The sequence below is a fragment of the Callionymus lyra genome, chromosome 10 (assembly GCF_982586985.1).
Source record: "Callionymus lyra chromosome 10, fCalLyr1.hap1.1, whole genome shotgun sequence".
Taxonomy (NCBI): Eukaryota; Metazoa; Chordata; class Actinopteri; order Syngnathiformes; family Callionymidae; genus Callionymus; species Callionymus lyra.
In genome coordinates, this window is record NC_141827.1 from 19,437,970 (window position 1) to 19,464,503 (window position 26,534).

The window sequence follows — 26,534 nt, forward strand, 5'->3', positions numbered from 1 at the left end:
GTCTCACCGGTCCTTGGCCACCGTCCATGACTCAGCCTTGTCGAGGGACTCGCCGGAGAATTACATTTTTTGGGGGTGAAGTCTTGGACGGCGCCGTCAACTTAACGTGTTTGTGGCAAACAAGAATGACTTGGCGAAACCAGGAGAAGTCTGACCTCCACCTGCTCCAGTGAGGCGGCATCTTTTTTTTTTTTTTACGCCACGCTGACGGTGACATTTCTTTGAACCGTGAGTCGCACCAGCTGGAGGTGATACATCAGAAAGTACAAGCTGTCCGCTAATCACAAATTACAGCCAGACGCCGCTAACTCTGATCCAGCACAGGGGAGCCCGGGGGTGGGGGGGGGGGGGCGACGCCAGCTCCTTCCCCTGGTCAACGCCAGCCAGGAGCTTATAAATCGGCATCCTTACAAGCGGGTCAAGGTTTTGATTTGGTCATGACCTCGCTTCATAAATCTGAATGATATAGAGGCCCTCGGTCAAAAGGCTGCTGGATCATCTCATGGCTGGGGCAACCGGGCCTCACTCTCGCGGTGTGTTCAGTCCCGCTGCCGCCTGGAGTCCCTGGAGTCTTTACAACAGGCAGCGAGAGAGGGGGGAGGCGGGGGGAGGGAGGGGGAGACGGCGAGGAGGTGAAACAGGTAATCAATAAATCAATATGTTTTGCGCCACTAAGCCGGGCTAAGCTCACTCTCTCTCAAAGCCGCCGTCTACACACACACTTACCGTCCCGGCAAATTTCCTTCAACACACACAAACAAACAAATGAAGGCCCGGGACAGAATGTCCCTCGCCAAGTGACATTTTGTTGTTTTAGGGACTTGCTTTTTTTCTCATTCCGTTTCCTGCTTTGGATCATTAAGCCATTGATTTTTGTTTCAACGAGTAAGTGGCGGCGCGGACCCCCTGGGAGCTTGGCTGAAAACCTCAACAGAGTGGCCCCAGCAGGAGTTTTTTTTTTCAGGCTGGTGACGGGGCTGCTCCTGGGGGGCCAGCGGGTCCTCTTCGCGGGAGAAACAATTGCCCGAAATCAGTCGTTTCACCTAAGCGGTCCCCTGGTCCTTCGGCAACAGAATATCTGGGTCATTCCACAAACCCGGGAATCTCTTGTGTTCGGACCATTTCGGGAGCTTTAGAAATTGTACTTAATGTGGGTCAGAACTCTTAGCAAAGTATTGTTAATACATATTTTATTATATAAATCCTGCTGTTGCAGTCATTTTTTCAGATAATAAGGACCATTTACACGTCTGTAGATTCAAACATATAACAAGCATCCAATAATTTCATCAACAAAAATGATCTTTTTTCTACCAAAGTTGAATATATTCAATTACTACAAATGTCTCCTTGATACCAAACTATGTATGTTAAAAACTGATTGTTGAAAAAGGTTACAGTTTGTTCCAAAGGGAGTGTATCATCTTGGTTACGGGATGGTTAAGATTGTAATTACCGTATGTTTTAGAATATTAGTCTCACCACATTACGAGGCACAATATTAATGATCGGGTCTATTTTCATACATAAGGTGCATTTTTCTCCTTCCTCCACTTTCATTGATTCATTAACGTTGTATTCTCTCGCAGCTGCTCCCTTCCCGTGTTCTACTTCATGACTGATAGCTTTGAGTTTAAAAGCCGCTTTGTAGGCACGTCTCTTAACGGGTGCCATTCCCGGGTCCTTATGCACACAACAATAATATGTTGAAGCGCAGCATTACTTATTCACCGTATGACTCGGTGAAGCTTCATAGCTTACTAAAGTCGTACTAAAACATCGTGACAGATTTATGAGCACCGTCTTCCACATTGGTGCGCAACCAGAATTATTGCATAGGTGCACTGGATTATAAGATGAACTGTCGATTTCTGAGAAAATCAAAGGCTTTTTTAGTCCGGAAAATACGGCAATTCACTACATATATGAAAAATGAAACCTGGGGCTCAAGGTAAAGATAATATAAATATGTGTCTCTTACATAATTCATTTAAATCCATGTCTTTGATGATGCTTTCTTTTAAAAAAGAAAGCGAACTGTAAATGGCAGCAGGTTCATGGAATGACCCATAGAGTTCCGCCTGGATGGCTTGGCAACAGCAGAAACATTCCTGGAAGTTTACAAGTGGTCAGTGCTCCTTATCGATTCGAAAGGATGTAAAATGTTGGCTGGAGCATCTGCTTCCCTTTTCACCATATTTTTAGGTCCACGGGGGCGTTAAGGGTTGAGGAGGGAGCCGGAGATGTTGAGATGCGGCGGCGCAGCAACATTGAGCTGGCCTCCAGCCAGTCCCGTATTACAGTCAGATGTACTGTAACTTAGACGGATGCTCTCAGCCTAAAGAGCCTGACATATTGGCCGGCGCCTGTCATAAGAATGACAGAAGACCAATCCTGACAGGTAATGAAACTAAAGGCAGCTTCACCGCAGAGTTGCATAAGCGCTTTAACTTTAGCTCGGGCAATGTAGAACATTAGGTCTGATGAATGGGAAGTCCCAAGGGGAGGCTGCTCGTGTAGCAGGATGTTAAGGGTAGAGGAGGAGATGGTGGAGCTACAGGGACGCCACAGTAGCAGTTGGTAAAGCCTTCATAATAATTAGCAAATATTGAATACACTATATGGAAATCACCAAAGATGCTTTTCAGAATCAAGGGATTATAGATGAATTCATCTGTAGTGATGGTCTAGTGAAGCTTCATGAAGCAGTGTCATCATTGTCAGAGTCCACTAGATGGCGGTCTCTGCACTATTTTCCTTTGTTTTAAACAACAGTTCTAATGAAGCGTCACATCATTTTTTGAAAGTGATGGCGCCACCTACTGACCTCTAAACAACATGACACTGTTTCATGAAAGCTTCAAAAGACCATCATCAATCTGTGTCTCTTGAACACTTTCTTCGTGACACTAAATAAACGTCTCCATCCCATCATAGGGCAGGTCCTTACATAATCTGTATGTTTTTAAACTGTGGAAAGAAACGATCTGAAAAGGGCAAAGCAGCATAACTCAATCTATGTTTTCGCTTTGATAGGACTGTTTGATAAATCTACAAACAGTTTCAATTCACTGCAGGAACTACAGGGAATATCACACCGGTTTGCATTAAAACAGCGATGGTCACATTTGATTATGTAAAAAACGAGCCGGGGCAGTGACATCATTAAAAGAAGTATCGCATTCAGAAGTTTAAAGTAAAATGAAATCATCATTCATTTCAACACTAAATGTTCTTCATGAAAGAGCAACATTAGCATCAACAGTATGCAGGCCATAAAATCCTTGTCTGACATAAAAAAAAAAGTTCTTATTTTTCTTTCTACTTCTTAAATTGTGAATTTTACATTATCTCGTGGAATAATACAGTTATCTCAGAATCAGAACCAAAATTAATTGTATTGCCATTATCCGTGAAGGATTCCACCAATTAGGAATGTGCTTTTGTGCAATTGTCCAACATTAAACATGGAGAGAAATACTCTTGAACATAAAAAAATATTATTTATAAAGGAAAAAAATATATACTGCGTCCGCAAACGATCCCCGCGTCTGGCACGCCTGGCATAAAAGCCAATAACAGGAAAACGTCAAAACTCACTAAGAACAACTGGCTTCACACTGATTTTCCTCCTTTACCTTGTTCTGTTCTATATTCACCCTTACCCCCCCGCCCCCCTACACACACACATTCTCACAGAATCTTCCATCATCTCTACTCGTCGGCCGGCGTCTTGCATCTTTCACGGCAAATATGTTGGTTTAGAAAGTGAAATCACCTTCTCCACAGCGTCTTGGGTCCAATTACTGACCTCCTTTTCACGGCCGGGGATCACTCCATTTCATTTGAGTCATTTAAGGCCAGATGCGAGGGGGGTCTGTTCCACAAGATGAGATAAATGTGAAAAACGATGTGTTTTGGAGCCAGTCCGTTTCCTCACTTCAAAGCAAAGAGCCAAGGCTGGCACAGAGGGACTGAGGCATGTGAGCCCAAACTCCTCCGCTTACAGAAAGTGAAGGAAGGATGAAAAGAATGAAGGACAGACCGACTGCTGGTTCTGTGGCGGAATAAAATCACTTTGAATCACAGAGATCAGTCGGTGAATGTTCCTCTAAACTCTGATCCTGAAGTCATGAAGGGTCGGTGTATGTTCACTTCCTTCACGCAACGAAGATGTGGAAACAAAACAGTCCTTGTCTGAAAACGCAGTTGTGTCGATTCACGAATCATAAAGAGCCCGTCGGAAAACTCTTCCAAGCCAGCGGGATGCACGTCTCAATTTGAAGACTCTTATTAATAATGCAATCCTACCCCTCAGCTCCTCTTCCACTCCACACCCAGGAGTTATCTCACACTTTTCTCAACTTCTCTCATCATTCATCTTTTCCTCGGATAAAAACCTTCGCTCATGTGGGAGGAACAAAGGAGAATTATAAACATATATGTGGGAAAGAAAATGATGGTAAATGATTCATCCGCGGTCCGGCCTCAGGATTCCTGGTTTGAAACTCTGTAATCATGGAGATGAATGTCCTTTAAAAGAAACTGGTGTCACCGAGTCGACTTTCTGCAGTTAATACAAAACTCTGCTGCGAGAATTCTGACCTGCTCTAGTAGAAGAACTCACATTTCCCCGATCCTTAAAACTCTTCACTGGCTTCCAGATTCTTTCAGGATCAATTTTAAAATTCTGGTTCTTACTTTCAGAGCTATGAGCTAGTCATGGTCAGGCTCCTCCTTACATCAGAAAATTAATCTTTATATGTTGGAAAACAAATCAATTAAATTATATTATAAAAGTGTGATTAAATTGTATATTATTTAATATATTTGAAAATCATCAATGTTAATGATAATGAAAATATGTCCCCAAAAATGATAAGGCTCTTATTTGTAAAAAAAAACAAAAAACATTTTCAATTTTCTAATAATTTACGAATATTCTCAAGAAATGCTTAAGAAATATGAAAACGGAAATTTTTAGAATATTTTACAGTTTTGAGAGATGTATACGTAATTCCTAAATGAACAGGAATTGTTTAAGTTCGTTCCATATGTATTTATTGGCGTCATAAAGGGTCGCATGAATACAGTGTTCCCAAACAACACTTTTCCCCAGTCTGTATTAAAAGATATGAGAAACTGATGTCTGTCTGTGATACTATCTTTAACAGCCGAAGATGCAAACGACCCAAAACATTTGAAACTATCGGGGTTTTTTTGAAAAGGAACGAGCTGGAGTTGGTTTTCAGAAGATTAGCGTCTTATCTCGTCTAGTATCGGCAGAAGATCCGTGTTACTTTAAAATGCCACCAGCTTCTGCGCTGGCACCCCACCGAGCCCTCCACAGAGCCCCCATTCTTACTCGCAACCAAGTGTTGGTGCTGTTCTGAACATAGCGTCAGTGTGAAGGCAGCAGAGAGAAGGAGAGAAAAGCGGCACAGTCGTGTCCTGCTAAGCTCAAACATGAAGCTCATATCTTCTCCCAAAAACTCCGAGAGCGAGGAGCAGCGTGGATGAGAGATCACCTCGCCGCTACACTTAAACACACTTAAACACACCTTCCCTCCAGACTTCCATCAAAATGATCGCTAATTCCTCGCTCCCTGCCTGATGAAATATAAAAGAAGGCGAGACAGGAGCAGGAAGAGAGGAGAAGATGAGAGGTGGGAACAGAGGAAGGCGGCAGATTGAGGGAGCGGAGGAGGAGGAGAGTATGAAAGGAAGTGATACAGTCGGATCTGCCAGCACAACAACACGGAGGTTTTTCACTTGGCTCGCCGTGGAGGAACATTCTCGCACGTTTATTAACTCCTGATTCGCGTGACTGCCGTCCAGCCGCCGATGAAATACTCAACTTTTACTCTACGTTATACCTTGTTTATCTGTCTATTTAGTAAACAAGATATTACTGTCACCTTGAATCTTTTTGTCACTACCCTCACGTACCTGTGACACTCAACCTTGAGTCTAGCATCTCAAAGACTAATGGGTTTTTTTGGACGTATTCACGTTTACTTACTGTATTTCAACACGAAGCTGCTCGTCGATGTGCGCCGATAGTGTGTGTTGTACGTCTCTGAATATGGTTTTACATTCACCATGTAGAAGTCGTTCCACACACTCTTTATAAGCTGGCGTTCCCTCTCATCCGGTTCAGCAGTTTGATCATTAATATTCTTAAAGTAATTACAGACTGGAGTCCTTGTCTGCGTCAGAGTGGTGGTGGTGGTGCAGTGGGGGGGGGCTGAAGACAAGCTGCCCGGTGGAGAAAGTGACAGCTTTGAACTTGTTTTTCTTCTTTTTATTCATTAGATAAGTGAAAAGCAAAAACTCAGTGATGGCACGCCGGTCAGAGCCGTGATTAATGTGCACCTCTGGAAAGGAAAGGAGAATTTATGACTTTCTCATCTGGTCTAATCTTTCTAAGGTCTTGCAAAGCCGGAGAGGGAGAGGCCCGGGAATCGTCCTCTCTACTGTTCCTAGCCAGCATCTTACTTTCTCTTCGTGTCCTTGTAGTCTTACCTCACACACACACACACACACACACACATGGAGAGTGAGCTGCTCAGCCCTCAGCGACACCTTCCTTCTCGCACCAATTTTCTCACACTTATTCATTCTCTGTCTTCTGCTCTTTCTTTTTCTCGCTGCCTTCGCTCAACACCTCCGCCCTCGACCGCCTCCACATATAGATCCTTTTCTTTTTATAGTCGGAGCGCTGCTCCCCATGGCAACATCAGAGTTGTTGATTACCAAGACGCCGTACATGTAACTATGTAACTATCAGAGGAGGTTGTGTAGTCGATGTGGAGAAGCACGGCGGCGGGTTTTGTTGATCAGCCATTTCCCCGAAGACGGTCGACGATTATACCCGGTTGTCTTCTTTTGTTTCGTGCTAGAAGACAGAAGTCGGACGACACATACATGAGAGATATTAGTGTCGAGAAGGAGAGTTGTGCGAGTTCATTATGATGGTGCTAGTGATGTTAGCTAGCATCGACATCAAACCAATTTCCAACGATTAAAAAGGTAAAAAATGTAGATAGGAAATTGTATTTTTTTATAAAAATGGAATGTTAACCAAAAATGATTAAACACTCATTAAATTAAAAAAAAGAAGAAAAAAAAGGTTTTATTGGAACGTGGGAGAATAAATAAAAGAAATAAAAATTGGTACTATAGAATATGATAGTTTAATTTTTTGCGTCACCAATGATCCTGAAAAACAGTAAGATCAGCAGCAAGAAAAAAGTATACAAATACATATATAAATAATAAATGTACATTTCTTATTTGAGAAATAATAAAAACATTTTTGAATACAGACTTTGACCACACATTTAACAAATGAAATATCAATATAAATGTTTTAATATAAAAAGTAACCAAAGAAAAATGTGTTAAATTACATAAAAGTTAATTTTGATATTAGTGATGTTAGCTAGCATCAACTTTAAAAAAAAAAATTGAATGCGATTCAAAGTACTAGTTTTAAATAATAAAATAAAAGGTAAAATTTCATAAAAATGGTGAATCAACCAAAAAATACAACTAATTTAAGGTATGAATTAATGAAATAAGGATGTTTTAAAAAATGTGCATCACAAATGATCCTGAAAAACAGTATTATACGTACTGTAAGAATGTGTATGTATATAATAAATGAAAAATAATAATTTCAGGGAGAAAGATGTTAACCACATACAATGAGAAATGAAATATCAAGTATTTCAATATAAGCAACTAAAGAAAAAAAAGGAAGGAAAATGATGAAATATAAATAAATGACTAAAGAATATAAACTAAGCAACATTATTGACGGAATAAAAATGTCTCAGCTAACTGGAGGGTTGAAGCCTCCGTCACATCGGTCGGTGTGAGGTTGTATTGACGTGTGAAGCTCTAACCTGTTTTGACATGTTAAATTGATTTTGATCTGCTGCTTCTCTCCAGTTACTTTGTGAAAGGAGAACGCCAAACGTCAATTCTTATTACAGCATTTATGGAGAGCATATTCGTCTCTCATTCAACGCACGGACAAGATGGAGGCGCGGAAAAAAAGACAGTTTTATGCATTAACTCGCTATAGAATAAAACACTTTCTCATTTGCTCTGGTGGGCAAATTCGTGGAGAGGAAGAGAAAAATAATGAGATGACGAGCCGGAGTAGAAAGGAAAACAGAGAGAGCGGTACATTTGCATTTTAACCTCTCATTCAGAACTGCTGGAAAGCCGTCCCAGCGCGAGCGTTCAGGCGACGTGCCAGAGAGAAAAGCAGAAAACAGGGGGAGATAAAAAAAAAAGAGGTGGGCTGGTGCGAAATGGATCAAACAATGGATGTGAGGAAAGCATCGCTGTTCTCAACCAGGCATAACAGATAGAATATGAGGAAGAGGAGGAGGAGGAGGAGGAGTGCGGGCGCTTGATAACTTACCGCTTTTTGAAAAATGTCTGTTTCGAGGCAAGTTTTGACAAGGAATCATGGGAAAGTTGGGGAAAGTAATTTCTCAAGGAGCCGAAGACGTATACAAATTTGTTTTCAGCGGAGAAGTAAAACAAAAGGAGGCTGTGATGTCTGGCAGGAGTTTGTGAAGAAAGAGGAAGATCCCGACTTGGTTTGGCGTTTTGTTCATTACTGTTTGTCTTTTGAGAAATAATCTCAATTATTCAGGGAGAAGCTGCTCGTTTTTGATAAAGTTAGTTTCAACGTTACGAAATTCTTTAAAACAATGATGTCATAGATCTCTGGCCGAACATAGAGTTGGGATAAAGGATGATTTTAGAGATGAAAATTGACCTATTTTGACATCAAAAACAGGGATTATTTGTTCTTAATTTAAACTCCAATTAACTGATACCACACTCAGTTTAGTTTATTGTTTCTTTTATGTTACAGCAGTACCAATAAATGTACTTTTTGTTTGGCCCACAACTTCGAGATTTTAAAACCCTTTTAATGAATTGAGTTGCTCGATCATAGCGGCCGGGCCAACACTTGTACTTTCATCAACCAGCTCTGTTTAAAACTACGACCACTTGATAGTAATACAGTATCTGAATGTGTTGAGTACACTTTAAACAGAAGCTGAAATCAGTCTCAGAAATACGAGCTGTGTCGTCCAGGAGAGACTCGAAGTAGAACCGCCTTTCTTCCATATTAGCTTTAGCAGTCTGACTAAAAATCATAGTTATTCTGTAAATAGAGATGCAACAAGGTGCCTTTGAAGAATGTTTTCATTCATATTTTAAACAACATTTTGTCAAATTTGCAGTGAAACCTTGTTAAATATTTCAATTGTTTTTGTTAGTGCTATTAGCATATACATCTATTAGCATACAGCGCCCATAAACGAGAGCATGAATGTAAATAAAGCTGTTCTTTGAAAGATCAAGAGCCTCCATCGCTGGGCTGGTGTGCGTCGTCTTTGTCCTCATAGCTGTGTGGAAGCGTCATGTTGATGAAGGAATCAACGTTGATCACAGGGTCGGACAGAGAGACGCGCCTTCCTGTTTGATCTCTGTGTGTTTCCTTTGTGGGGAAGCTGCGATCTCGGTCGAAGCTGCCGGGACGAGCGCAGCGCAGAGCGAGCAGCTGCATCCACAATGAGTGAGGATGGACGCTGCATTTTCATGCCCTTGTTCTCATGGCTTACATATCTACAACACTACCAGTTGGAAAAACTATGTTGTTCTTCAGCTTAAGGATATCCTTATAGACAACCCCTGTCTCTGATTGTTGGGTGTTCACTTGGCACTCAGGTTTCCTCCCAAAATAGAAAGATATCCTATTATTTTTTCCAAGTTGGACTGTTGGCCCTTTCCAGGGTGTCCTCAAACCATGAGCGAAAGTGGCTTCCGAATAGTGCAGAGTATTGCTAATGCCAACTCGAAATGCACCTTTTCTTTCCTGTTCTTTAAATTCTGTAGAGAAAATACTAGTTAATGACAAAATAACCTTTTACATTTTACATTAATACATTTCATTCCACTTCCCCGTTGTTCATAACTGCTGTACATGTCCAGAAATAAACAACTCTTTATATGGCAGTTTGAACTAAGTGTAAATGTATAGGTGCCTGTAGTAATAATAATATTTTTTATTATTATTACTCATTCATTCTAGGGCCACTCTGGCGCAGGGAACACAAACTCTACTATTCACACCTACTTAGAATTGAGATTACTCAATTAACCTCTTTATGTTTTTGGACTGTGAGAGGAAACCAGAGTGCATGCGAGTAAACCCTCCCAAGTACAGGGAGAATATTTTTCTCTCTAAGCAAATGCACCACATTTATTGTTATTATTGTCATAATAGATCATGTTGATTTATGTTTTCAAGGCAAAATAAATAATAAATATGAACTTATCTCAGAGTGTCATAGTATAGTGTATTTTTCTTTAGAAAAATTAATATAAGTTTACATTAATTTAATATCTGATCGGTGACTTACCAACTATTCGATCATTTTACAAAATTTAAGCCTTTCTATGCCAAATTACTTACATATTGACTTATAACAAAGAGTCATAGGCAGGTTATTAATGAGCTAAAATGTTTGTTCTTTGAGGCATTTTTTGCTGTGTCATGAAAAAAAAACTAAATTTGTTTCCACTTGTTTAATGCAAATGATATTTACAACATATTTCACTTGTTATTTAAGAAGGAATTAAGTGTAACCCATTAAATACCAACTTCAGACCGTTAAGAACAAACTAGATTTGAGTTATAAATGCATGGAATTCCAAATAATAAATGTTCCTGGGCGGTAAAGATCCTTGGAAAGGTCAATGAGGAGATGAATAATGATTCCTATTTTTACACTAATGGTGGTTTTAAGGAACATAAATGAGCATTACAGTACAAAAAACGTATCCAGCAAAGACTCGTTCAATAAACACAAAAACATTTATTTCTGCCATTACTTTTCTTCCAGCAGCGAATTAGTGTTTCAAAACTGTTTCATATCTCGCTTGATTATTGTTTGTGTGAGAGTTTTTTGGCAGCGGACATTTTAAACAGAAGGAGATCTTGATAGATGGCGCTCCGGCTCTCACTCGTCGTAATGCACATTGCAGTTGTGTATCAGCAGCACCTCAGTGCTGCAGTGGAAGCGGCCAAAGAATCACTTTCTGTGCCAATTCATAATTCATCCTAGAGCTTTATTTAAGTATATATCTCGCTCACGTCCTCCCGGGCGGACCGCAGCACGCCACCCCCCCCAAAACAAAAAAAAACAGGACTAAAAACATCGTCCTGTCTGTCTTGACTGGATTGGAAAGACTCGGTCAATATGATTATGTCCGGACATCAAGAGGGAGGCTCAGTTTTTTTTTAGGGGGCTGAGCATCCACGAAGACAAAAACCCTCCGGGACGCTCCGTCCCGGCCGATGATGTGAGCTGAGATGACACCGGACCAGATGAAAGTTCTTGTCAGCTGCTTTGGTGTGTCCACATCACATCACGCCATGTTTCTGGGGCTCCAATCAGCTGTCAGCGAAAGCGTCGCCCGTCAAGTGTCGGGCTAATGATCCAAAAAGCTGTGAGGGCTTTGAAAAGGTCAGAGTTTGAGGAGGACGGGGCTCATGAAGATTTACAATTTAGGCGGCGACTGTCACTCACGGTGATCATCAGAAATAATCTGACCCTGAACGAACTAGATGAATATTAGTAGCTTTATTTCCTGCTTTATTCCTAGTCCTTCTTACTAGAAAAGTTGATGGTTCAAATCCCTCCTCGCTGCCTCGGGGCGCCTGAAGCCAGGCACCTTGATGAAAAAGCATGACTGTTTCCTGAAAGGGTCGCAGGGATCAACACTCACTGAGGGGGTGAAGTGATGCGCTGTGACTGACTGACCTAAATTTGCCTCCATGATGAACACATCACACGCCGCAGGGGGGGAACAACTAAACAAGCTGATTCCAGTCCCACCGGTCGCGGCGGGCTGCGGCCTGCAGGGCTGAAGGACGACTGGATATTGCTCCAGTGACTCGTCAGGGGACTAAAAGTTACACCCACGTCAACTCTGAAGTATTCTGGGTATTATCTAGCTTTCTAAGACTTTTTGATAACCTAGTTTACCGGGTCTTGACGGTCAACCAAATCCGTTAGCCTTAGTTTACCAAGAAGTCCTTTTTGCTATGTCGTTGACCCAAACTCTTTCTAACTTGATTTTACCAAGTCTATTCAAGACTTTCTAGTTTATAAAGTTAGTTTTGAGATTCCTAGTATAGCAAGTCAATGTTGTTGTTTTATAGTTGACAAAGTTAATTTTGGTCTCCCGAGTTTACCTAGTCTGTCTTGGGCTTCTTAGATTACCCGGTCTATATTGGTCGCCTAGTTTACTTACTACCAAGTCTATTTTTGTTTTTCTAGTTTATCATGTTAATTCTGGGATTCCTAGTGACCAATTCAATTTCAATCTTTCTGGATTAGTAAGCTAATTTTAAACTTTCCAGTTTACCGGGTTGATAGTAGTCTTATATTCTATTATATCAGGTTAATGTTGGTCTTTTTAGTTTACAAGTCACTGTTGAGTTTTTCTAGTTTACTAAGTGTATTTTGGGCTTCCCGGTTTACAAGGTCTACATCGGTCCTTGTAGTTCATCAAGGTAATGTTGGGTTGTGTGTCCTTGTTAACCAAGTGTACTTTGGACTTCTTATGCGTAGTCCACTTTTAGCGACCAATATGGGTAATCAATTATGGGTTTACTTTGCCTTTTCATGGATGAATTTACTAACTTTATTTTAGGGGTTTTAGTTTAGCGTGTCAATTTAAACAAAAAAATGTCACGTTGGTTTGACCAAGTCCTTTTTTCTCACCCCAGGTAAGTCTATCCTGAACTTCCTAGTTTGCCCGAATCTATTTCCAACTCTCTATCCTACCCGGTCTATTTGGGACTCCCTAGTTTACCAAATCTATTTCGGATCCTTCCAACACAATGCACTTTAGAATCAATAAGTGTGTAAGAACAGAGCAGCAGCAGCAGAATATCAAGGAGCGGCAGTTTTGACAACAGCAGAGGAGGAATATTATGAAGCAGCCTTCTCTGCTTTCCTGGGAGAGTTCCGTGGAGTGCTTTCTCACTGTGATAATGAAATGACCCGGCCCGCTCCGCTCCACTCTGCCTCCCTCTCTCTCTCGTTCAAAAACACATCTGCTAGACAAGGGCGAAAATGAGAAAATCCTACCTCCTATCTCGAGATCCTGTAAAGCATCCTTTCAATATTCCTCTTCCACGGACGATGATGTGTGAGTGACTCCAGAGTCCCTTTGTTCTGTGTGTAATGTGGAAATACAAGTTCTCTGGCTGCTGCTGCTGAGGTGATCAGGTGATCTCACCTCTTCTCTCCACCATGATCTCTGCTCCAGGTCTGGTAGATGCACTTGAATATTTAATCCTCATTTTATTCCCATTGAAATATTTAAAAAAGTATAATTCTGAAATGTTACTATTCGTTTTTTAATAGTTTATTTAACATTTCAGATTACATTTGTTTTAAAAAATATATATTAAGGATTTTTATTTTAATCCTAATGTATCATATAGTTTTTTTTCTCTTACTTAAATATAAAAATTTAGCTAAAAACTGATTTAATAAATATATATAATTTGAAAGTCACATTCATTTTCTCGTTTGTCCGACAATTGAATTGTTTTACATTTTGTTTCACTTATCTAGAGATTGATGGTTTATTTATTCTCTTAAATACATATATTTGTAAATATAATCATTTTTTAAGTCTTTATTAATTATTTAGTCATCCAAGCTCTTCCAATGTTCCTGAATTATTTGTAAAAAAAAAACTTTATTAATGTTTTTAAATGGCTAATCTTTTTGTTGTTTCTTTTTTGGTACATGTTTTCGCAAATGTGATTTCTTTATATAGGTTTTTCTTTATAAACCTTTATCTTCATTTAATGTTGGATAGTTTAACAAGATGTTTTACATATATTTGACAAAAGCTGACTAATTACTTTGTTCCGTCTCTGGTTGAGCTGCCAATGACAGATAAAGGTGTCGGACAAACCGTGATCCGACAGAAATCTCAGCCCATCGTCATCTTGAGTTTATTTTTAGGAACGACACAGTTGGCAGCAAAAGTGGGATTTCAATCTGAAAGTAGCAGGTACGACGAAGCTTCTGCTGGACTCACCGGTTTAGCAGAGACGTCATGCAGGGGCAGTCGTCTCTCTGCTTCTAGTTAGCAGGAGTCCATGGCAGCAGAGAGCTGCCGTCGAGTTACATAATCAGTAGCAGGGAAAGTGAACGTGTGCATTCCCGCGCTTTTTTATTTTTTTTATCTGCCGCTTCTTTTTGAGCTGTCGATCACGACAAGGCCGGCGACTCTGCTGAGATGGACTTTCGGCAACAGTGGAGCTGAAGCCTGAGTGTCCCTGAGTGCGACAAGCAAGTGTTTTTCTCCAGATGCATATTGAGTGAGAAGGCCGTGACGCATTTGCAAGGCTGTGGAGAGAAAGCAAAGTACATGTGTGAGACGTGCTCGCCGTGAGATGAGCCGTTGTTCTGCACATATTTTCCCGACAGCATCACATTTACATTTCTATTGCACACGTGTTTGGTTTCTCGCAGGCACTCGTGTGCGTGTGTGTGTGTGTGCCAAGCATGTGTGAATAAGCTGCGCTCATGTAAGCTCACGCCTGTTTGTGTGTGTGCACATATGTTTGAAAAAAGTCGCTACTTTATAGGCCCTGTGATGCTTCTGCTCGCTGCTGCCCTCTGGCTTTGAAAGGATGAACTGGAACATCCTCCACATAGCTTTGTTTGCTTCTGATCTTCGATAAGATGTTTTCACACTCTTTAATTTCAAGGCTCATTTTTTAAATTCTACAACAAGATACTATCTTTGAGTTATTAATTTGATATATTATCGCTAGAGAAAAGAAGAATTTGTTGTTTGTCTACTACTAATTATAAACATTCAAGCTATTTCATGATTATTATAGGTTTATAAGTAGATTTTTGCCATTACATTATGACCACCTGCGGATTCTGATCCTTTTCTCTTTATTTTTAATTAATCGCAGCTCAGATGGAGCTCATATCTCTTTCCTTTCCTCAACCAATGTTAAAAATATGACTTCATTTTTGTAAAGTGTCAACTTCTATGCTCTTTAATAAAGCTTTCAGGCACATATGTATAGTAAAACGGCTTTTAAATAGTCAATCTTACAAAAATGTGTATTTAATGTAATGTGTCCTGAACTGTACAATAATATTTTTCAAGTTATAAAACAATGTGATTATTTGACTGATACTTCAGATTAATCATATTTATCAATATTGCCGAAGTTAATTTTTTTGTGCACACTGGACTGAGCACATCTAAATATTTAAAGTTAGTTCATTTTAATTATTGACCTTGCAGGACATTATTGCAAAAGGTGTGGGCGTACATGGTAAACCCTGAACTATTCAGTGCTTCACCAACACATCAACCTAAAATAAATTATAATAAAGCTCATTTTTTTGCAAAATATCTGGTGAGCCAACACTTGTGCTTACATCAACCGAAGGCATTCCACTCTATGACCACTAGGTAGCAGCAAAGTGAATCTTCAATGACCCTTACAAGTCGCATATTCAGAATTGGACAAGGAGAAGTTTTAAATGAAAGATTTTTGGATGTTTATAGCTACTTTGTGAAAGTGAAGCTCAGTTTGTGCAAGGTCAGCGTTTCCTAATGTGGAGCCGGGTCTGTAGTACCGTCGGTACGTTCTTCTGTCAAGTGTCCAAATTGTAATAAGGTTGTCGGGAAACCAGTAAAGGTTGAAACGAAAATTAGGTCAAACGGGGTTGGGACCATTTGTGGAGTCGCAGTAAGAAGCTCATATGTATGCAGGCTTAAAGGTCTACTGGGATCTGTGGGCTGACCTTGTCCCGTACGCTGATCTATGTCCTCGTCTCCCCTCCGTGTCCTCTCTCCCATTGCTCCCACCTCTCCCTTCTCTCGCTCTTTTACCCGTTTCTGTAAGTTTTCCCCGTCTTCTCAATATTCTATCGAAAAACCTCTGGTCCGTCTTCCATATCAACAGCCAATCTGATAAATAATGCATTGGAGCACATTAAAAACATTAGTCGGCTTCTCTTGGCTGTCGGGGAGGGAGGGGGATGAGAGAGCAGGCGGGGTGGCTCACTCCATTTTTAAATAAGTGTTATGGGGAATGATATGATTTAATGTAGCTACAGAGGAGCCGCGCGAGGAGGGGTGAAGGTCCGGGCATTAATTGTGTTTGCGTCCTGACACCGGCGTCCTCGTGCTCCCGGACTTTCGGGCGAATCATCCGGACGATTCATTAACAAAGTCGGGAGGAATGATTTAATGACATTTACCAAAACACTGATGCTGCATCACACAGAACATTGACCTTTTCCCCCTCCGCGGCTCTCATCTTCCTCCTCCCGCTCGCTGCTCCTCCTGGCAGCGTGGCGATTGGCATTATTAAAAATTGATTGGCGGCAAGCATTTAGCAAGCTGGTGGAGCGGAGAGGGAAGGTTTGACAGGCAGGAGTGAAATGAAAGAAGGGACTCTGCGGACACCGTGGAAAAGGTCTCACTGCAGGACGGACGAGGTGTGTGTCTGAACATGGTGGATGTGTTGTATCTATTATTAGTGTGACTTTGAATTCGGTTTGTTATTGAAGGAATATCGTTGGAGGAAAAAAAAGAAGCATCAATGGGGAATATTTCAAATTCAAATGTTCATTCATTCATTTTCTTTTCTGATGGTTCCCTTTATTGGGATCGTCGGGGGGGGCTGGAGCTTATCCCAGTTTCGAAGGGCGGGAGGCAAGGGACACCCTGGATAACAAGCCAGTCTTTCGCAGGGCACACAAAGACAAACAACGATTCACACACACACTCATATCTTTGGACAAGTTCCCAATCGACCTCTGTATGTTTTGGGACTGTGGGAGGAAACCGGAGTGCCGGAGTAAACCCACTTCCTCATTGTTTGAGACAGACATGACCAGAAAAGTTTACTTTCACGTTTTCACAACGGCCCGGCTCACTGTATTTCGATCGCCGCAAACCACAAAGAAACAGAGAAACTATTTTGTGCTGGTTCCTCCGAAAACAAGCTAACACCAGATTTAGCATGTTAGCATTGATGAACAAGATTAAAGGTGGGTAATTCAATTTCCTTAGAGGCCACATTATATAATCACTCACTACCGCTGTTGCGATACACTCATTTCACAATACGATTCAATACGATAATATTCAACTCACGATAAGATTCAATACGATATATTTCGTATCGAATGATTTTGTGATTGTTTTACTTTCTTTTTAGTTGAATTCAAAAAACTGAAGCCAAAAATATGGTCAAACATCAGCTTTAAAAAAAGCGGGTTATATAGTATCCTCTCATCCTCAGTCATTACGGGAATCTCGCTGGATTTCAATGCGTCTTTAGAGGCAGAGGATGTAATGACTGCTGCCATCTAGTGGCTGGAATTAGAAATAGAAATCTCTGTGAGTATTTGCATGTTAATTGTAGAATTTTTTTTATTTTGCAATAACATTTAAATGAATATAAAAATGATATAAAGGTTCTTACTATACTTCATAATCATCAACCAAAAAAAAGTTAAACATGATAAAAAGAATCAAAAGATTAATAAATAACACTGTATCATTGGATCAGTTCATGAGGGCCATATAAATATTGTCGGCTCAAGATCCTAAGAGCAAGAAAAACATTTTGTCCATCACTTCAACAGGTTCAAGTGAAGGCGGGCGAGAGCAACTGTTGGTATTTTTGTTGGACGGTGTGTTCTAGAGCCGTCAACGGCTGACAAGGACAGCTTGTATACTTTCTCTGACAGCAAATGTCAAGTCTATTGTTGCGTTCATCTATTTGATCAGCAAATCTGTATTCCACACACACTGTGTGACAAACTGCCGTTCAGCCTGAAAACCAGCATTTCCCGACAAATGCAACTTTTAAAAAGCGATTCAGGTCACTTCTTTTCCTCACCTTTGAAGCGACCACGAAGTAGTGTAGCAGCTTTTCCTGGTGCTGTTAGCAAAAGTCTTGCTTCAGTTATCAGAATTAGGTCAGAGTCTTTAGCCTTGCAGCGCACACAGGACAAGCCATAAGTAGCTTGATGCTTGAACACAGTTGTTTGTGGTCAATCGGTCAATCGAGTGTATTTAGAAACACTCAAGTCAAAGTTAAAGGTTATATTGACGCATTAAAATCACGTTAAAGCAGAAACATTTAGAATTTTGTTTCTTGTTGTTTTCGGTTTACCTTCCTTGTTAGTTCATAAAGACTTTCATTATTCCAAATATTTCAAATAATTACTAAAGAGTTTTACTGAGCGAGACGAGACTGTTCAAATTGAAACTATTCAATTAAGGAAATATGGAGAAAAACATTGAAAGTTATTATCACTATTATTGTTAACCTTTTTCTTAATTTCGTGTTGGAGCTCAATGCGGTTTAAACTACATATATTTGTATGTATAATTGAGGGAAGTATGTTAAAGGATGGTAAAAGTCTAAACTCTCTTTAGAGATTCTAAGCAAAATATTAGCTAAAAGCTAATAGTGCCGACGTATGCATTACTTAGGGCAGTCATTTTACAAAAAGACTTGCATTTGACAGATGTTTGCAGGTGTTTTTAGCAGATTACGTGAACAGTACTTTATAAAGTCTTGTTTTATGTGGTGTGAATAACATATTTCAGTGCTGTAGCATGTTTCTCTGGAATCCATTGAATCCCACATCCAAGTCTTTCCTCCTTTTTTTTCTAAGCTTGTTATATTTTTAGCGCCGCACAACTCCAGCGCTTTCATGATATTACTCCATAGACTCCGTCGTTTGAGCCACGGCGGTTTGTGAGCACAGAAAGTGAAAGTGACACAATTTCTCTGAAAGTTCACTCGGACGACCAAAGTGTCCGAACTCGTTGACAAGATTGAGCGTTGCTGACCCAGAGTAATCCCCCCCCTCACCACCACCCTCCTCCGCTTTATATCATTCCCTTCATCCCTGTGCTTTTCCCTCTTTCCAAGCCTTTCATCTGAGATCAAATAATATCAGCGACCCATATTCCCAACTACAGATTCCCCCAATGGCTATAAGTACCGCAGCTTTGGAGATTTTCAATACACTTCACCAGCAATTTGACTGAGTGACTGCGGTTATTTTAAGGGAAGGGCGTTGAACGTTAAATAAGCGCATGATGCTAACTGCTATCTTCTCTTTCTTTTCTTCTTTCCCTTCTCTTTGCTTGCCGACTATCGTAGATGAACAGACCGATCCAGGTGAAGCCAGCCGACAGCGAGAGTCGAGGAGGTAATGTATGCTCTCCTTTCCATGTCCTGTCCTTCTTCCTGCCTGTTTTTTCTACCCTTACGATGAAAAAAAAAATGCTGCCTTTGCGTATCAGCCTCACCATTATCTGTCCCGTAACACGAAGGCCTGCGCTTGGATGCAGGCTGACAGCCCAGTGCGGCCGGACCCCCCAGTGTTCAGAACACATTATGTAAACAGCACTCTCGCTCGCTAATGTCGGCCAGCGTGGCCTCGAGGTTCCTTTCTTGGAGTTTCATCATATGCCCTGATTCAGCTACATGCACTCGCGCACACATGAGCCGGCATGTGCTGTCAGGCCGGGGAGGAAACCAGGTCACTTCTTTTTGTCACCTTTTAACGCAGCGAGTTCAGCAGATTTTCTGCTCGTGTAAAGGGAAGAAAAACCTCTCATCCTCCGTCAACAGAATACATGCTTTAACTGTCACAACTTACATTTAAAAATGAAGCATCTTGGAAACACAGTTTTGGTGATCTAATAATAAACGTATCATATTCAGTAGAGGTGTAACCGGGATCGTGTTTTTAGGGTTTATATTTGACCTCAACTTCATTAAGAATCCCAATAAAGCTTGTGGACTTTGCCAAACAAACATGGCTTCCCATTCATTACTCTTTCAGCTGAGGCTTGGTCCTTGTTTACTGAATGGAAATGTGACCTGAAAGTGACTTTCAGCTGGTAAACTTCTGGTGCAGACTGTGAAATCACATTAACAGAAGTCATTAAAGTAACACGGACACATAACCACATCAAATGATGCTTTTAAAAATGTCAGTCACGGTTTCAATTTAAGACACATAAGCACGTTTCAGTGGATGGGAATCATCGTACTGTGTGTCATTCGAATTTTCCTTTTGAGTAAATTAAACAATATTAACAACACTAGCAAACTGGGAGAGCTTTTTTTTACATCTACAATTGTACTTCTAAAGAAGCAAAAACTGTCAATCAAAATTAGCATTATTAGCAATGTTAGCATAGCTCATTGGGCATAACCTAAATTATTATTTTATATATTCCATGATGTATTGTTTCCAATAGACATTAAAAACAGACATGAGAACAAAGCTACTGCTCAACCTGCATTTGTAATGTACTACTGTCTCTGTACGGTACAGCCTTTGACATGGTTCTGTACATTGAAATCACCTTCCATTGACTCCATTAACCTGCAGGCCTCGCTGACACCAGATATTTGTATGCACGTGTGTGTGTGTGTTATTGACAGCCACGACAGCTTAAAGTGCATTTTCTACATCTGGATATGTACTGACCCGCCGCTGACATCAATCAATGGAGCGTACTTCAGAAGATTGATGGAGTCGGACGCTTCTGGCGAGAGACTTTTCAAACTTCGCAGTTAATACCAGAGTAACCTGAGACATTCTGCGGCACGAATCCATGAGGGGAGACGGAAGCCGGGGAGAAAGACGCATTCAAGGGGTTGAAGATTAATGAGCAGGAGAGGCGCACGGTTTGAGAGAGACGTGTTATTCAGGAATGGAAAGGAAAAACCAGGAAAGAGATGTTGTGACATCCTCTGCTTTTTTAGCGTCTTGGGATATGATTGATGGCACAGGAGGCGAGCGAGGAAGCAAAGTGAGGGCAACGCAGGGTTCCCAAACACTTTTTTTCAAAGCGTTCTCGTGGAGACTCGGACTACCGGTGTCGTTCATCACCGTCCTCGGCTCGCTGCTGCTCTTTCTCTTTTATTGCCTGATAAGTTTAGGCAAAAACTGAGAACCAGAAGTTTGCTTGACTGCCTCAATCCCTCTTCTCAAACTTAAATGTAGTTTGGTTTGAAGCTCATCATTCTAACGTTGATCACTCGTTTTAAAAAATAATAACTATTTTAGGGAAGCTTATTTGGGCAGGAAATTTCAAATGATGTGTTTTATTATTTACAATTACATTTACATATGCACCATCCTTTTAAATACATTTGGACATTTCTTTTCATTATTTTTCCTAAAGACAAAAAAGGAATGACCCACTTATGTCTTTGATTTTCAACCATTTTCCGAATCCTAATTGCTGTCAGCGACTTGTAAGTGTTTCCCATTGAATGAATGCGCCCACCAAGTGCAACTTCCAACCTAAACAGGCATGTTGATTGCTGGACGTAATTGCTATAGAATAATGACACCATCTGTGTGTAGATTGAAACGGCTTTCAGCCTGCGGCAATTCTCGCCGCCACAAAACAAGAGCTGAATTTACGACAAATCTACAGCGAGCAGTAAAAAGGAAAAAAAAAAAACAACAGCATCGGAAAAATAAAAATGCTCCTTCGTACGGGTAAACAAGATAAATAAAAAAGAGCGCGTGTGATTTGGGTGAGGTTAAATGATGAACATCGATTGGAAAAGTGGCGAAGGGTAAATGATGATGATGGTGTCACGGCATGTTGAGTGCACAGATGCTTCAACGATTATCACCAGTGATAATTGACACTATATTTAAGAGCTCCACAGGTAGTTAAAAATAATAATAATAATAATGACGGACTACAGCATTATGATCAACAGTGTTCCTTTTAAGACCTGTTCATTGGTGTATACCAGTTTTTTGAGTCACAAAACAACACGGTACATGACCATAAATCCATATTAGTCTTAATTTAACTAAAAGGAACCCAGTGTGTTAGCGCAAACTGGTGTCACATGGAATGGTGATCGGGAATCACTTGTGTATACATTAAATAATGGTCTGATCTAATCTGATTCTAAGGTGTACATTATTGATCTTAGAGGTTTAATAGCTAATGTGTGTACATCATCACAAGTGTGTATGTCATAGAGGGTGTTGGCGTGTGGTTAGGTATGACATTGTGTACTTCATTTAAATATGTTTAAGTTACATGTTAAAAAGGTGAAACTGTTGTTTGAATTAAGTTCCATTCATTCTCAGGTGTTTTTTTAGAAACTGGTGTTCAAAGGCTCATGGGAGCCGACTCACATATGTTTAGTGGACCTGGAGAAATGAATCCCCGTTCCTTAGGGTCTCCTATGGGAGTATGGGGTACCCTGCCCACTGACACAGGTCAGTCCGTCCAGATACGAGATGTGTTTCCAGCTGGACTTCCTTTAAAGTGAGATTTAAACCATTCTCACAGATGAATCATCTGTTGGTTTTTAGATCTGTATCCGTAAAGAAAGAGCTGAGCCAAAAGACAAAACGGGTGTGAGTCGGTAAATGAAAAGAAGGATAGAAGTACTTATGACGTTTTGAATACCTTGAGAAAAAAACACAATAAAACAAAAAATTAAAAGGCATTTTAGAAGATTTGTTCGTGCTCAGCGCCATTTATGGTTATTTAATGACGGCCTGTGCTTGTGTGTGTGTGTTAATATCGAATGAATGTGTAGTTGTCTTGGTGTTTATTGATTTGCTCTCGGGCTGAATGGGTGTGTGCATGTTTGAGTGTGTGTGTGTGTGTATGTGTGTGTTCACAGTTCTTCCCCGAGCAAGATGTCATGTTTATTGGTGTCTTCCCTGGAGGCTTTGGCCGGCAATGAGTTGTGCATCTTATATGTGTGTGTAAAAAGGTGTGTGTACGTGTGTGCATATAAATATATATTTATTTATATACGTGTGTGTGTGTGTGTGTGTGTGTCCTCCATCTGATGCACACCCCGCTCTTGTAAACACCTCCCACCCCACAGTGCAAGGCCAGAGCGTAGATTAGTCTTGTTGACTCGGCAAGGACACCCTGTCAGGCACCGGCAGCGAGGAACAGACCCAGAGCACGCCGGCGAGCACGCACACACACACACACACATACACACACACACACACACACACACACACACACACACACACACACACACACAAACACACACAACTACATCCTCCCGCGATGCATTCAGGGCCGATTCCAGCGCGGCTCATTAATTCTCTCTACATAAACATTAATTTGAACTAATCTCACGTTCAGAGCAACATTCAAACACACAGTGACACACTTTCACCACCTGAACTGATTGGGTGACGCCGCCGAAAGTGAGTCACGGCAGGATGACTCTGCCCTTCGTCGGCCCACGTGTGCGAGAGAGAGTGAATGAAAGTGAAATGTGGAAGCACACGGAAATAGAGTAAAAACGGATTGCCTTTGAGGACCTTCCACTCAAGATTTGCTACTATGTTTGGAGTACTACTTCAAATTTTTACTTTTGAAAGCACGCTTTGTTTTGGTGTCACACAGGTGAGAAGACGATTGTTTACTTGCAACTTCCTGTTGTGGTTCTGTTCAAACAGTGGCCCCTCTTTTTACTATAATTATGAAAGGAATGAAGTACTACCCTCCTGAACAATCTAGTCAGTAACAGTGAACGGAAAAGCCCCCATTATGCTTTGCCGCCCAGCCAACCAATCCCAGTTGTCAATCCCTTTTGACATAACAACATAGACATAGAGCTTAAATGTTTAGTATTGTAGCGATCAATCAGTGGTCACTTAACTAAACAGTGTTTAGAAATGCATGATGGGAGATCACAGTTTCCTTATCAAGATAAGTAAGTTAGGTATGGTAATTAGTGCTTGGGTAAGTAGCATTTTGGCCCGGCCTACTATTTTCGTGATGTGAGGACGTCATAGGCTGCAAACGCTAGCGTTATTTTAAAAGCTCTTTTATGAGTGAAGGAAATTCTTTACTCTTTACAGGATCAAAAATCATGTAAATGAGTCCAGGGTACATGTGAAAACGACACTGATTGGATGAACCGTGTCCCATGATACATATTGATACTTACCAACCGTTGCTATGTACAATATGAACAGCTGGTTTAATCGGTGATCCTTGTTAGTCACTTGAGTGTTTGTATTGCATTGTGAGTCCAATATGGTTCATGCAAATCAACGGTGTCCTTCATTGTTCATTCATAATAAAGCATCTAAAAAGCTTGTTCCCATTTGCAGTGTGTGACATCATCACGTAGGAAGTGGACCAAAATAGTTCTTACACTTGTAGCTATGTCCTGTGGTTATGTTGAAGTTTATTAGCTGTTCAAATAATTAGCAGTTGTTGACTACAGCTTGCTACAATATGCATTTAAAAAAAATTGATAAAAAGCGAAGACAGACGACAGAAGGAGAACCGCGATATGGTTAGGGACCCCTGTACACCGTTTTGGACCTACATTGTTCAATTAAGAGAACCAGAATAAATAAAAGAGAACCAGAGTATAATTCTGTTTCTCAATGATTTCCATATCCCCAGAAAGCTCCTACAGCTTGTCCAGGGAAAATTCAAGGTATATTCTCTATTAGTTACTGTTGTAACTAGTGATGGGTTGATGAAGCTTCATGAAGCAGTGCCTTTATTTTTAATGCACACTAGATGGCAGCAGTCTTTCTATTGAAATCTCACATCATGATTAAAACAGAGGGTGCCACCTACTAAGCTCTAAAAAAAAATAAACATGTAACACCTTAATGAAGCTTCTTCAGCACATCAATAGTGAATTGGAAACTAAAACGAAGCTACAAGCAGAATATCGTAAAAAGAAGTTGAACTGAAATGTCCTTGATTTGAAACTTGATGAAAATCTAAAAAGTTATAAAAACCAGGAAGGAATCCATCGAAAGGGTCACAGAGCCGCGTGGTGCACACGACAAGCAGAAAACTACGCAGGTGGAAGTCAGGTCTTTCGTGGTCCTTGAACTCACCACGGTCTTTTACAGTCTTCACGCCGGGCAGGAACTGGCCTCCCTCGTCCTCTGATTGTGACCTATCCCTCTTTCTTTTAGAAGACAGAAAGCTCTTTGTGGGGATGCTCAACAAGCAGCAGTCTGAAGACGACGTGCGCCGTCTTTTCGAGTCCTTCGGCGGCATCGAGGAGTGCACCATACTCAGAGGTCCCGACGGAAACAGCAAAGGTGAGCGCGATAGCTGTTTATGACTTTGAGCCAGAAGAGTTTTTCACAGGCGGCTGCACAGAAATGATTTGGCCTCTCCAAGTTGGTGACTTTGCAAAGTTCTCTCAAGCCACTTCACGTTGAGCGATGTCAAAGCGGGTTATTCCACAATCATCCACGGTCGGGAAAAAGAAAGTGTAGATTCAGTCCATTTCAGAGGAGTGTCCGCCGAGGACGGAGATTTAAAACTAACAACTCTTTACAGAAGAACCCCATTAACCTTCGACTCCACCTCTCTCCGATACAGGATTTTTTAAAAAAGCCTCTTCACTGACACGCCGCCGAAGAAATGTCCTCTCAAAATGTTGTCACAAGATCAGTGCATGAAGTTCATCAGCGGGCTTAGCGGCCAATCAATGTGCGGCGATGATAAGTAAAGCCTGATGATTACAGCCGGCTTGATTCTTTCGTGAAGCTCCATTAACAAGCCCCCGTCCGCCAGCTCGCCCGGCTAAGTGGGCTTGAGCTCAATAATTGCTGGCAACTTGATCATTCGGATTCATCAGCGAGACTTGTCAACAGTAAGCGACACCAGAACGCCGCGGCATCTTTAAGCCCCAACAGAGAATCCCAAAGTTGCGGATCGGAGTGACATGTCGGGCTGATAATTGAGCGTCAGTCAACACTGATCTGACAGCGGAGAGGGGCTTTGTCTGCGGGGCGATTGGCGCTCCAACGCTGTCGACCTCATCCTCAAAAAAGATGTCTTGTTTGTCCTCACTAAACTGTGTATTTACGTCATAACGCTGTTTTTCTCTCTCTTGGAAGGCTGTGCATTTGTAAAATACTCCTCTCATGCTGAAGCTCAGGCAGCCATCAGTGCACTACACGGCAGCCAGACCATGCCTGTGAGTATCTGTGACACATCATTCATTCGCGTATTCACGCATTCACTCAATCATTGGAGGATGTCCTGGCTACTCAAGGTCTCAAAATGTTTTTTAAATAAGACTGAATGAAAGTTCCATTCATGTTGGGTTTATATAATTTTGCTATTTTACATATTTTGTATAATGTAAAGGTTGTCATATTTTCTTTTTAATGCATTTCAGACGTAGTAAAAAATTAAGTTAAAGTTATATATATATATACATATTACATAATATATATATATATATATATATATATATATATATATAATATAAATACATAAACAACAAATAAATTAGATAAATAACCTTGAAATAAAAGTTGAATAAAGTTATACTTTTTCGTGATTGTACACAACGACTTATAAGATTAATTTCAAATTTTGAAAAT

General features: G+C 40.7%; 1 protein-coding gene across 6 annotated transcripts in view; it reads left to right on the top strand.

Moving 5' to 3' along the window:
- The window catches only part of celf4 (CUGBP, Elav-like family member 4), a 109,702-nt gene that overhangs the window by 68,115 nt on the left and 15,053 nt on the right, over window positions 1-26,534 (top strand). For 5 of the 6 annotated variants that reach the window (XM_087801373.1, XM_087801376.1, XM_087801374.1 and 2 more), the window contains exons 3-5: window positions 19,292-19,340; window positions 25,107-25,235; window positions 26,043-26,122. In XM_087801373.1, coding sequence (XP_087657499.1) covers window positions 19,292-19,340; window positions 25,107-25,235; window positions 26,043-26,122 — 258 coding nt within the window. The remainder of the gene's footprint in view (window positions 1-19,291; window positions 19,341-25,106; window positions 25,236-26,042; window positions 26,123-26,534) is intronic. The other variant, XM_087801375.1, reaches the window with a different exon arrangement.